Source organism: Primulina tabacum, chromosome 1 (assembly GCF_025594145.1).
Source record: "Primulina tabacum isolate GXHZ01 chromosome 1, ASM2559414v2, whole genome shotgun sequence".
Classification (NCBI taxonomy): Eukaryota; Viridiplantae; Streptophyta; class Magnoliopsida; order Lamiales; family Gesneriaceae; genus Primulina; species Primulina tabacum.
The window spans coordinates 13,520,106-13,533,177 of NC_134550.1; the positions used below are offsets into that span (position 1 = coordinate 13,520,106).

Consider the following 13,072-nt stretch of genomic DNA (forward strand, 5'->3'; position numbering starts at 1 on the left):
TGGATAGCCGAAAATTATACAGATATTGACAAGTGTCCTTATCGTGTTGCTGAATATAGTACATGTCAATTCAAATTTCTTGGACACTAGCTGAAAGGGGTAACCAACATATCTTCTCTCTTTTGTCCTTGCTGACAAATTTATTATAAACTCATAGACAAGTTGTTTTTCATTAAAGAATGTTGACAGACTGGTATTTGAATTGATCCGTTCTGTTCGAACAACATGGTTCAATTCATGCTAATGAAGAAACTTTATCATATCTAAATATTTGAGCAGCTCGATATGTGTATCAATTTAGCTTGTAGCAGTGTAGGTTGATCATCGTACTTGAAGTCTTGTTTAGTTCAGTTTAATAATCTACATTAATATAAGCTTGAGTTTTATCAGTTTAGCTTATGATCACAAAAACAATTTATGTCAAACTAATATGTTTATTATAAATAATAATTATTACCAAAGGAAACAAATTGTTCCTAGCAGATGCAATAAAGCATGAAAATTATGTTAATGTTATATCTCCTGATTTTTCCTTTCTTTAACAGTTGATGAGAGGTGTGGCTTGATTTGTATGTGCTACTTGAGCTGTCGTGATGTTGACCACTTCCACTTCCACTAGAACTTCCACCATGTGGCCTCTTATGCTGAGATGACATATAGGAAGGTTTATACTTGTCTTATTATTTGGGTTTTCCCCCATTTTTGGCATCACCCTTTCCTCCTTGAAGAAAGGTAACAATTTCATAAATCTGGGTGCCAAGGGTTTCAATGTGTCATGTCAGCACAACTTCTTGTTTCTCAATGCGATGGATAAGAACATCAGTGTTCCTATTTTGAGTGTGCTTGAGTTCAGAGTTATTTTTTAAATTAATATTCACCAGCTTGAGCACCTCAGTAATCTGCTTAGAGAGATTTGTTTTGAAGAGTTCAAGGTCCAGAGAAAATGTCATTTAATCTGCCCATAGTTTAGTGATATCATTATGAATATTCATGAGTGATTGATGAATAAAATGCATTCCATTGAATTGTGGATATTCTGGATCGTATCCTTGGTCTGGATCTTGAAACTTTGGAGGTGAAATTTTTGGAGAGTTGTGTGTCAGCTCAAGTTCAGGCGCTTTTTGTTTAGTGTGAATTGACGCAAGCATTTACGGTTAAAGATCATCAACGATCTGTTCTATCAATATCTCTTATTCTTCTTCTTCTTGAGCTGGAAGCTTTTGCTGTGTAATTATGGATGTAATTTGAAAGATGTCAATTAGCTTATCAATTGATGTGATTTGTGATGAGGACACTACACTTAGCTGGCTTGATGTGGCAATCTGTTGAGGTGGTGAAACACATGTCTGTTATGTTGTCACAACATGTTGAATCGACGAGGATGTAACATCAGACGTAGGTTCCATGATTACGACCTACGTTAGTGGTATGACCATTGTGATCAATGAATCAGTTTCTGGAGCAGATGTTGGAGTTATTTTAGGAATGATCGTGTTGTCCAAGGTCTACAACATCTCTACTGTTGTAATCAAAGAAATTTTAGGAAGAGCTCCAGAAAAGTGGGAGGGCATTGAGTCTTACTTAAGTTGTTCACCCTTTTAATGTAGTAATTTATCTTAAACAGTTGATCATTGGAGGAATCAGATTGTGTTCCTTGATCAGTTTGAGTCATCTTTTCTTCTTCCATGTCGAACTATTTGATTTGTTCCTCCGAATCCATTAGATCTGGATGACTTTTTTCATGCAATTCTTCAATAAGAAAGCAACTGGAGCTCAATTCTCATTAGACTAATTCTCATGGACAACCCATGTGCGTCCTTTTCCAACTGACTGATGACTGCAGAACTGTCATTTTCTGTTGGGTCCTGAGGATTAAAATTTTGTGTGTTCTTACTTATTAGTAACATTAAGCCACTTTCCCTTATCATCATGGCCAATAATTCTTTTCTTCAGAGCTTCAGCAATGATATGAGTTTCAGTCCATTCCAGAATTTGATTTCCTTGAGTTGTCATCTGTTCGAGTTTCTTCAGAGCCTTGAACTCTGAATAATGTCCAAACATTCTGTTGTTTGCCCATTTATTAAACTTCTTCAGCTGAATTTGTACTCTGTTTTCCACTTCTTGAATTGCCAGATTAATACCTATTTGAAGAGCTGACAACGAATTAGATGATTCAACGAGAATGTCATTTCCTTTGGCTTTGAGATCTTCATGAGAGACAATGTTTATTTCAGCAATTTTTATCTCAGGTAGAACATTGCTGATCGGAATAGCTGAGATAGGAGCTTGTCTGACAGGTTAATTGAAATGTTTTATCATATTGGTTTTCTTGGTTCTTTTATTCTTTTAAGGAGCTAGTGAGAAGACTTGAATAAGAGGTAATTTTTCTTGATAATAGTCGGTGCATTCTAAGTCAGACATTTCAACTCTTAGTTTTCATTTGACCGGTACCTTCTTGGGCAACTTCTTCTTCTTCTTCTTCAACTTTTTTCCCGACTTTTAAAAGATTATCTGTAGTGATGATGTTTTGATTTGTAAACATCAATAGACTTTTTGTTGAGAACTTTGTGTACGTGCAGATTGGTTGATGGTCTAAGGTGTACTTGATTCATTTCCATCAATCGGTAGATTGAAACATCAAATCCTTGGTTTTGTTTGTCTAGATGAGAAATCATTGCTACCAAAATGTTGTACATGACAATAGACCAGATTATTTTGTTGTCTACAGTTATAGCAGTCATTATTACCAATCTCTTGACTGTGAAGGCATCAAAAGATCATGTCTTTGTTGTCAGGGGTATGGCCACTATATCATTCAACAGTCTGAATTCAATCTTCATGTCTTTCATTTTGCCAAATGATTTGAGAGGGACATCCCATAGTGAAAAGAGATACAATCTTCAATACAATGACGCTCGTGTGTAAAAGACAACTGAGAATAAAAAGTGCACTATATTGATCCTTAATCGATCCGATGAGAAACTTAAAGTGTGCAAAAACAGCTTAAAAATGAATCTTTTGATAGATGTTGTGGGATTTGAATGCTTGACGAAGATTGATAAAGCAGTAGCAGTTTCAAGAATTGTCTTCAGTATTGATGCATTCCTTATTTATAGGTGTTGGTCTCCAATATTAATAAATATATATGGTTCTCACAGATGTAGTGAGTAGCTAACAATTATGCAGATATTAACACGTGTCCTTGTCGTGTTGCCGAATATAATACCGATCAATTCAAATTTATTGGACACATAGTTGAAAGGGGTAACCAAAAGATCTTCTCTCTTTTGTCCTTGCTGACAACTTTATTATAAACTCAGAGATATGCTATTTGTGTTCGGAGAATGTTGACAGACTGGTCTTCGAGTTGATCTATTTTGTTCAAACAACTTGGTTCAAATCATGTGGATGAAAAAACTATCGAAATATTTGAGCATCTCAATCTATCGATTCAATTTAGCTTGTAGCAACGTATGTTAATCATCGTACTTGAAGTCTTGTTTAGTTCAATTTAATAATCTGCTTTAATATAAACTTGATGTAGATCAGTTTAGTTTATGATCATCAAAATTTAAATTTAATTCTTGGCTTAAGAAGGTGAATATTCCGGTGGTAAATTGACCAAAATAATTGAAATTAAAAAGTTATTGTACCATGACCAAAAATTAAAAAATTATTGAATAAAAAAGGTAAATTACTATGAAAAAAAAGATATTTTCCCAAAAATAACAGCTTCCTATCACAATGATATTATCAATTATGTAAATAAAAAATATATGCATGCTTGGTATATATGAAAGTTTATAATATATTATTTTTATTTAATAAAAATTTCTTAAAATATGTTATATGACAATATAGTAGGTCTCTTGTGAGACGATCTCACATATCATTATCCGTCAGACGAGTCAATTATGTGCATATTTACAATAATAAATAAATAATGTTTTTGACATAAAAATCAATACTTTTTTCATAGATAGTTCAAATAGAATATCTATATCATAAAATTGACGTTTGAGATCGTCTCATAAAAAATTTTGTGATGACTATAACGAACACAATCCAAGTTTTGGGTCAACTATAAATTGGATTCGGAATTATTTAGTTGAAGAAAAAATTGTTCAACGAACATGGGTTCGCTGACATCCCTTGGACATAAAATATTATAATCGAAAGATTGAAAATGATTTATTTATTTATTTTATTATCTTTACCTTTCTTGAATCTGGAAAAAAAATACTTTGAAGTTTGTGACCACATACTTTTCATTTCAATTTCATATTTTAAATAATATTTTGGTAAGATATTCATTTATATATATATATATATATATATATATATATATATATATTTAAATGTGATGAATCATATCAAAATTGACGTCCTAGTATATATTTAAATAAATATTTTTTTATTGCTCATAGATTCTACACAAAACCCATATAAGACTATGCTTATGAATTATTGAGTAGATCTTTTGTGAGATGATCTTACGGATTTTTATTCGTGAAACGAGTTAACCATGCTCATATTTATGATAAAAGACAATAATTTCTCATGCGTAAGTCAAATAAAATATTCTTTTTACAAAATTGACTTGTCAGAGCATACAATAAATATTTCTTAAACAAATTATAAAATGCCAAAATAATGCTAAAAACTGGATCACACCAAATTTAGTTTTTGGGATCTTATTTTGATATTCTAAATAACTAAAATATCTACATAAATTTTCGTAGATTCTATATACACTCACAAAATTCAGTAACATATATCCAAAATTAGTTACTCGCATTATTCTTATACCTTCATCTAATGTTTTTTAAAAATTATATAACAAAATAATATTATAATATCAAATATATCTACATATTTAACCTTCCGTTATCTTATTTCAATAATATTAAGATTTTCAAAATAAAAAATACATATCCGATTATTATTCGAATGTTTTCACTTGAACTGCACCAAATGAAAATCTCGTATAAGATTGTGAGAGGGGGAGTTTCACTTATCTCATTAAACTCTAATAGGTTCGAAGCATTAGTCACGATCTGATCCAGGCGATGACGAGTGATATAACTAGCAAATATGTTTCTCCTCGTATCAATATATTTTTATCTTTTATAAAGAATCACATCTTCTTGTTTTTTTAGTACAAGTAGTAATAGGGTCGGTTATATAAGGTCGGTTATAATTTCGAACAAACGTCGAATCATCACTAAATTTTTCGATATATAAATTTTTAAAACAACTTATAAATTATATAAAATAAATTTAATCAAATACCTTCTTAAACATCGAGCTAAAGTTCTACGGATGTCGACTTAGCTCGAATTAGACTTAATAACCCTATTTATTTATTTATTTTTCCAATTCTTAAATGGAAATGGGCTCAAATCCTTGATGACGAGAAACAAATGGTAATACGGCCGATGGTCCCAATTTGATCCAACGGTAATGTGATTTTGGCAGTGGAAATCCTGTCGTCCGCATCATACGCCTTCATTTAATACACTTGAATATACCCAAAACACCCACGTCGCTCACGTGTACCATGTCAGATCACTTCTGAAAAAGACAGGGCTAAAACCGTCATTCAACAAACTCCACCGTCACATTTCCCAACCGACTTCGGCAATCTGTTTGCATTCGAGAGTGAGTTAAGAGATGTGAAGAGGAGTTTCACGGCGATTTCTTCTTCGCGAGTTCGTCTTCCATTGCATCTGCGTTGGATTTTTCGCTCGGAGATCGAGGTTGGTTTACATTTTCTTCTGATTTGGTGGAGTACTCGTGAAATTGTTGTTGCTGTCAACTGTTGTTTTTAGGAGCGATTTCTTCTTCTGTTATCGGTCATTGCTCATTGGCATTGTTTTTCGAACTGTTTCCTGCCACATTCTGCGTGATCATGGATAACATTTCTCTGATTTGTACTCTTCAGATTAGTCTTCGTTGGTGGAGGACTCTTAAAATTGTGATTACAGAGAAGACTAGCTGTTAGCTATTGATTTAGGAGCAATATCGATAATTGCTCATCAGCATTGTTTTCTGCCACATTGTGTTTCTTCGATTTTTACAGTTCCATTTAATGACTTTTGGTTTTCCTTTTCCTTTGAGTTGTGTCAAAATAATAGTTTTCTAGAAAAAAAGGTAGTATTATATTCACTTTACTGGACGCGTAAAGCATATTCACCTGAAAAAACTGACGTTATTATTTTATTATTATGTAGTACAGTTCACGCTTCCTTGAAGAGGAGACTTTTTTTCATATGGGCTAATTAAGGGTGATAGCTGAAGCGTGCCTGAATATTTTGAGTGATTTGCGGACTGACCAGATGCAGATTTAATTTTACCGCGTGATTTTCTCCCGTTATTCAATGGTATGTTTCCTGGTTAATAATCAATTGAATCTTATTCAATTTATTTTGTTACCGTTAATTGGGTGTTAATTTGGTGATACCATTATCAGATCCAGCATTTATTCATGCATCGTGTGGTTTAAGGCAATTTGATATTTTCTCTTCTGATGAATTATTAACCGTTGTATTTTGCAGGGGCAAAGCTTCCTCTCCACCATTCTGTTTAGATCCTAATCTCAAGTCTCAGTTCGGAGCCAAAACATGATTCTTAAGGTAATATTCATTGTCAATTTCACTCTCCCAATAAAATAACAAATATTATATGTTTTGTACGAAGTGGGTGTGTGGTGTGGTGTGCATAATGGGGGTCCACTATTCAAGTTTGGCCGGCCATTTTGGACAAAATCATTACTTGGAGTCGAAGCATAGTTGGGTCCCCATTAAGGAAAGTAAACAAATTGTGATTGTACTCTATCCAAAATGTAATTTGAGCTTTCTGTTGGAAGAAAATGCTTTAGGTCAGCCATTAAGCAAAATGTTTAATCACAACCAACCGCTAACAACTAACCCTTTTACCAATATCAATTGTTTGTTAATGACTTCTTAAGTTTTCTTTAATTTTTTCTCTTGCTCTATCTTTTCTGCAGATATTCATGCATTAGAACGCTGGAGTCTTTTATTCCTATTCCAAGTCCAACGACTTGATTTGCAACAATGCCAACTTTCTTTGACTTTTTCATCTGACAAGACTGGCCCCTTGAGTAGTTTTGCTTCGATTTCTCTTGTTGGGATTTTTTGGGCAAGATTTAGTTATGTTTATTCACATTTGGTGAGATTGGGGTGGATTCTAGGATTAAAAGGGTTGAGGTAAATATGGGGGCGATTGTTGCAGAAGATTTATTGAATTGGGAGAAGCTGCAAGGCATGGGGAACGGAAGTGATGAGAAGATTCTTGTGTTGGTTAGATTAAGGCCTTTGAACGAGAAGGAGATTGCACGAAATGAAGTTGCGGATTGGGAATGCATCAACTCGACCACTATTTTGTACCGGAACAGCCTACAGGAGCGGTCTGGACTTCCTACAGCTTACTCACTTGGTAAGTAGTGCGTTTTTTTGTCATATTACATCTGGATTTGATAATCTTTTCCAGTTTTTATCATGAAACGAATATGCAATAATATCTCTCAATCTTTCAGTATCAGGTACTTTGAAAAAGAACCGAAAGTATTTCATCCAGTTTCTCTCATTTTTATGCAAGTTATGTTTGTATTTCATACTATTTCTGATGGGGATGCATCAGAATCCTTGGCAGAATATAGGTTCCATTTTAGGTCATAACAAGTCATTTGAGTGTTAATGCCCGCAATGTTATGTCAGATTCATCCTAGAAGTTGCAGCTTGAGTGAAATATTCTGTACAAATCACAAGCTTTTTAAGTAGCCCGCCGTGTGACTTCAATATCGATTTTGTTGCCTTGTTTGTGTTTGCAAATCACAACAGCGGAGGAATTATAATGCAACCATCTTTTTGCTTCCTGTATTGTGTCTGTGTTTATGATGGCAGATAGAGTATTTAGGGGTGACTGCACTACCAGGGAGGTGTATGAAGAAGGAACAAAAGATATTGCTCTTTCAGTGGTTGGTGGTATTAACTGTAAGTATAGATGACTTTGTTTGATGTTTGTAGATTATAACTTCCTTCATCCAGATAAATATTGTAATAAAGTTGTGTGCAGTATGAAAAATCTACGGCTGCGACAATTTTTCATAATCTTTTGGACCTTTTCATTTCAGCAACGATTTTTGCATATGGTCAGACAAGCAGCGGGAAGACATATACAATGAATGGTATTACTGAGTATACGGTAGCTGATATTTATGATTATATACTTAAGGTATGCAAGTTCTAACTCTATAATGCTCATCTCAGAGAATTGTTGAATAAAATATTTCTTCATTAGTGCAGTTTTTCCTTTCCTATTTAAAGGAATCTTGTTTGCGACCTTTTCTTAAAAATGGCACTTTCTTCCCCCCCCCCCCCCCAACAACGTGTCCTTCTAGCACGAAGAGAGAGCATTTGTTCTAAAGTTTGCTGCAATGGAGATTTATAACGAAGTTGTTAGAGACCTCCTAAGCACGGATAATACTCCATTAAGGATACTTGATGATCCAGAGGTAAGTTTTGTATTGTAATCTTGTAAATACATGCATATATGTTTCTATAAATTATATTCTCCCTTCTGTAGAAGGGAACTGTTATAGAAAAACTCACTGAAGAAACTTTAAGGGATTGGAATCACCTCAAGGAGTTGCTATCCATCTGCGAAGGTAAGACATTTTGCATCTGATTATTGGTTTAGTCTCCAAGTATTATATTTCCGAGAATATCATGTTGTATGTTTACATTTTTCTTGAACTTCCGCACAGCGCAAAGACAGGTTGGAGAGACCTCATTAAATGAAACAAGCTCTAGATCCCATCAAATTCTTAGACTGGTTAGCTCACCTTTCTTTCCCCCTAGCAATTTTTGGTGGAATTTTTGTGGAAAATATTCAAGTATCAACGTTTGTTGTCATTATCTTTATTTCCAGACAATTGAAAGTTCTGCTCGTGAATTTTTAGGGAAAGGCAACTCAACAACCCTTGCTGCTAGTGTGGTAGAGTGACATTGATTTTTCATATGAATTCCTCAATTTTTTTTCTGATGGTGATAATAAATGTGCAAGTATTTGGACGGCTATTTATTCAGATGGTTGTTTATTCAATCTTTGCCCGCAGAATTTTGTTGACCTGGCAGGCAGTGAGCGCGCATCTCAAGCATTATCAGTTGGGCAAAGACTGAAAGAAGGCTGTCATATTAATCGTAGTTTACTGACTCTAGGGACTGTAATCCGGAAGCTGAGGTTGATGACTCACCCTAATATCTTAAATTCCCAATTTGGTATTTTTAGCTTCGTTATGATTTGGTATGCCAAAAATTAAATCTGGTCACTCGTTCATGACACCGAACTGGACACAATTTCTTTTTAAATTTACTGGGACTCTCTCTCTCTCTCTCTCTCTCTCTCTCTCTCACACACACACACACACACACACCCACCCCCCATTATTCATGTGCTCATTAAAATCCTAATCTACAAACGAACCGTATCGTTTGCTCATCCATCATCTGTGAGTCAGATAACTTTTTCATTTCAACGTTTGAATTATATGACTTCATGCAGCAAAGGAAGGCATAGACACGTCAATTACAGAGATTCAAAGCTTACACGGATTCTGCAGCCTGCCCTGGGAGGCAATGCGAGAACTGCTATAGTTTGCACCTTGACCCCTGCCAGAAGCCATGTTGAGCAATCAAGAAATACCCTTTTATTTGCAACCTGTGCAAAGGAAGTATCAACTAACGCACAGGTCAATGTTGTGATGTCTGATAAGGCTTTGGTGAAACAACTTCAGAAAGAAGTAGCTAGGCTGGAGAGCGAGTTAAGAAGTCCAGGATCAACTTGTGATCATGCAGCACTGTTAAGAAAGAAAGATGTGCAGATTGAAAAGGTTATGATTCGTCTACATGATATTTCACCCTTCACTGCTTTCTTTTCAACATTTTTCTGAAAATATTTTACTTAACTAGAAAGCATTTCGTTTAAATAGAGTTCAGCAAATGCAAACTACCTAGACAGAATTGATCTTTGCTCAGAATTATCATCTATGTCCAGTTTCGATATAAAATTAATGTGCTCTAAAATGGTTTCACCAGTTATTAAGGCTATAAAAGTTTTCTCTCTGATGTACATATCCACACAAGCACGAGAATACATATCTGCATGGGTCTTGTGAAAGAGTATATGGCACTAATTTCTTCTCAATAATGTTTACCGAGAGATGCTACTACCAACTGTTAAATTTACACTGTTATTAATTTAATCAGTTTTTTTTTTTCAAATTCTTATCGCTTAGTTATTTGAAGTTAATATGGATCGCCTCTGTCAATATTTGCAGTTGGAGAAAGAGAATAGAGAGCTGAAGAAGGAACGAGATCTTGCTCATTCTAGGATTGAGGAATTGCTACGAGTTGTCGAAAACAATAAGGTTTCACAAAAACTCGTTGGAATTCTATCTGTTGATGGAGAATTTGAATGTAATGGGATGTCAGATCCACTACTTTCAGAAAGTAGTGAGGATCATTCTTTATCTGATGTCGTATCTGATTCAAGTAAAGGAATAGATGAATCTATGACAGCGATTGGAGAATATTCTGATGACATATGTAAGGAAGTTGGATGTATCGAGATGGCCGAATCTGAACAAGATGAGTCAAATGGTGAAAATAGAGAAAGATCACCGAATGCGTGGCAGCTTAGGTACGAGAGCATCATTGCACAGGAGACCGCAGGAGCATTATCCACCAGAATTAGTGACTTAGAAAGCGGCCATTCTTTTGGTTTACTTGAGCAGAAATTTCAAGATTTGCAGAAGACCATTGATTCCCTGGTCGTGCCTTACCCCGAGTCATCTTCTCCTGGGGCCACATCAACCAGTATGACTGGTTCTGAAAGATTAAAAATGACACCAAGCAGAAGTAGTATAGCTAACTTAACGGTTGGTTCACCAGACTTCGAGATGCCTGAACAAAGTGAAACCACACCACCAACAGTGTTGGAGAAAACCTTCACCGGAAGACCAGAAAGTGTCTTCCAAAGAAAGCACTGGAAAATTCCTCCTGTTATTTATGGTGTAAATAATGAGGCATTGTCCAGAAATGATTCTCTATCCTCAGACTCTGGTAGTTTCATAGATGAAACAAATGGTAAGAACGCCCAAGGGGATGAGGACATTCCCACTCTTGGTTCGTTTGTTGCTGGACTCAAGGAGATGGCGAAGCTTCAGTATGAAAATCAATCCATGAATCAGGTGAGGGTGAGAGTGGTCCTATTCTCTATTCTAATCCTCATTTCGCGACAATTACACCTATAATTAATGTGAGGCCTTCATCTTAGCATGTAGTCAGTAACATGTGCAAGGAGAGCTGTTGCGATGATTTTTAACATGTTTTGATGTTCTTAGGTTGAAGAGATAGGAAAAAGAGCTGAAACGAATGCCAGGGATGCTGCCTTCAACCCAGTGCAAGATGGGTCCTTGAAATTTGAGAAGCTACAGAAATTGATTATTGAACTATGGCAGGCTTGCAATGTGTCATTAGTCCATAGGACATACTTCATCCTCCTTATTAAAGACGATTTCACAGATTCCATTTACATGGAAGTAGAGCATAGGAGACTATCCTTCCTCAGGGAGACTTTTTCTCGGGGAGATTCAGCAGTTCATGATAATCGAACTCTGACACTAGCATCAAGGTATAATCAAGAAAACTCTCATCCGCACTGTACTTCTTAACAGTAAATTCTTGTTATGCTTTTCATAGACATGATTCTGCATGGGTGAACTTAATTCAGACTCCCAGTGTTTAAAATACTTTGGAAACATGAAACTTACCTTGAGTTGACAGGAATAAGGTGTGGGAATCAAGTCAGGGTATGTATATAAGATCTTAAAGTTGCTAGACAGTTTTAAGTTTGGTCAAAAGGTTTAATAGGCAGAAATTTCATCAACACGTGTGACATGCGGTTGAATTTCTCTGGGATTTACTCATCAAATTCTTTATTTGAACCTTTGATTTTCAACTTTATTCACCTACTTTTCTCGGAATGACATGACAGCAAGAAAGCTCTTCGACGTGAAAGAGAGATGCTGAGCAGGCTTATGCATAAAAGGTGCACAGAAGACGAAAGAACGAGGATGTACAATGAGTGGGGCATCAGTGTGAAATCAAAACAAAGGAGGTTGCAGCTGGTTCGCCTCTTATGGAGTGACACTGAAAATATGAACCGTATCACCAAGAGTGCTGCCATCATTGCGAAGCTGATTGGCTTCTCGCAGCATGGGCAAGCACACAAGGAGATGTTTGGACTTAGCTTCACGCCTCCACGTATTAGCAGAAGATCGTTTAGTTGGAAAAACAGTATGGTGTCTCTTTTATAATGGATTGTAGCAATAGTTTTACGGTTTCAGAAGTTACAGCTGGCTTTGCATATAAATTCACCTAACGAGTGTCATGACTGATTTTTCCACCTTTCTGGTACGTTTTGATGTGCATTTTCCATGAGTTTTCTTCGGTCTTCTCAGGCTTAGAACCTGATGTTCACGAGTTATTTGATAAAATTAATATAGGAGTTACATTCTATTCTTGAAGTGTGTATAGAAAGTTAATTTTGTCATTGCACAATTGAAAAACAATGCTCTTTATCCACATTTTTATAGATATATAGATATAAATATAGATATATACTTGGTGTATTTAATATTTGTCTTCTTTATAAGTGCTTGTTTTAATATGTAATAATGTAATGGAGATAAGAGTAAAATATATTAATTACGGGGAGATGAATATAAAAAATCATCTTTTAAAATTATAATTCTATGTGATCCCCAAATCATTTAAATATTGCTTAAGTAACAAATTATATAAGCTTAATGTTTGACAAGAAGTGAAAATTGGCGCTTTAGTTTATGAGTAGATCTCTTGTGAAACGATCTCACGGATTTTTATCTGTGAGACTGGTCAACCCTACCGATATTCACAATAAAAAATAATATTGTTAGCATAAAAAGTAATATTTTTTTATGGATGACCCAATTAAGAGATCTGTCTCA

The 13,072-nt window shown here is 35.1% G+C and overlaps 1 protein-coding gene across 1 annotated transcript; it reads left to right on the top strand.

The window, feature by feature from the left end:
* The first annotated feature begins 5,598 nt into the window (after positions 1-5,598).
* LOC142542013 (kinesin-like protein KIN-7F) lies at positions 5,599-12,702 on the top strand. Its single transcript, XM_075648462.1, has 15 exons — positions 5,599-5,759; positions 6,234-6,383; positions 6,558-6,635; positions 7,010-7,458; positions 7,926-8,015; positions 8,156-8,256; positions 8,423-8,536; positions 8,608-8,689; positions 8,789-8,856; positions 8,953-9,018; positions 9,140-9,264; positions 9,586-9,913; positions 10,361-11,272; positions 11,426-11,715; positions 12,079-12,702. Exons 4-15 carry the CDS (start codon positions 7,236-7,238, stop codon positions 12,398-12,400), a joined length of 2,721 nt encoding a protein of 906 aa, XP_075504577.1. The 5' UTR covers positions 5,599-5,759; positions 6,234-6,383; positions 6,558-6,635; positions 7,010-7,235; the 3' UTR covers positions 12,401-12,702.
* Positions 12,703-13,072: the final 370 nt, after the last annotated feature.

Coding starts and splice junctions, on each gene's coding strand:
- LOC142542013 (XM_075648462.1), top strand. CDS start 7,236: ATGGGGGCGATTGTTGCAGAAGATTTATTGAATTGGGAGAAGCTGCAA. Junction 9,019..9,139: donor CAACCCTTGCTGCTAGTGTG/GTAGAGTGACAT, acceptor CTTTGCCCGCAG/AATTTTGTTGACCTGGCAGG. Junction 9,265..9,585: donor ACTGTAATCCGGAAGCTGAG/GTTGATGACTCA, acceptor GACTTCATGCAG/CAAAGGAAGGCATAGACACG.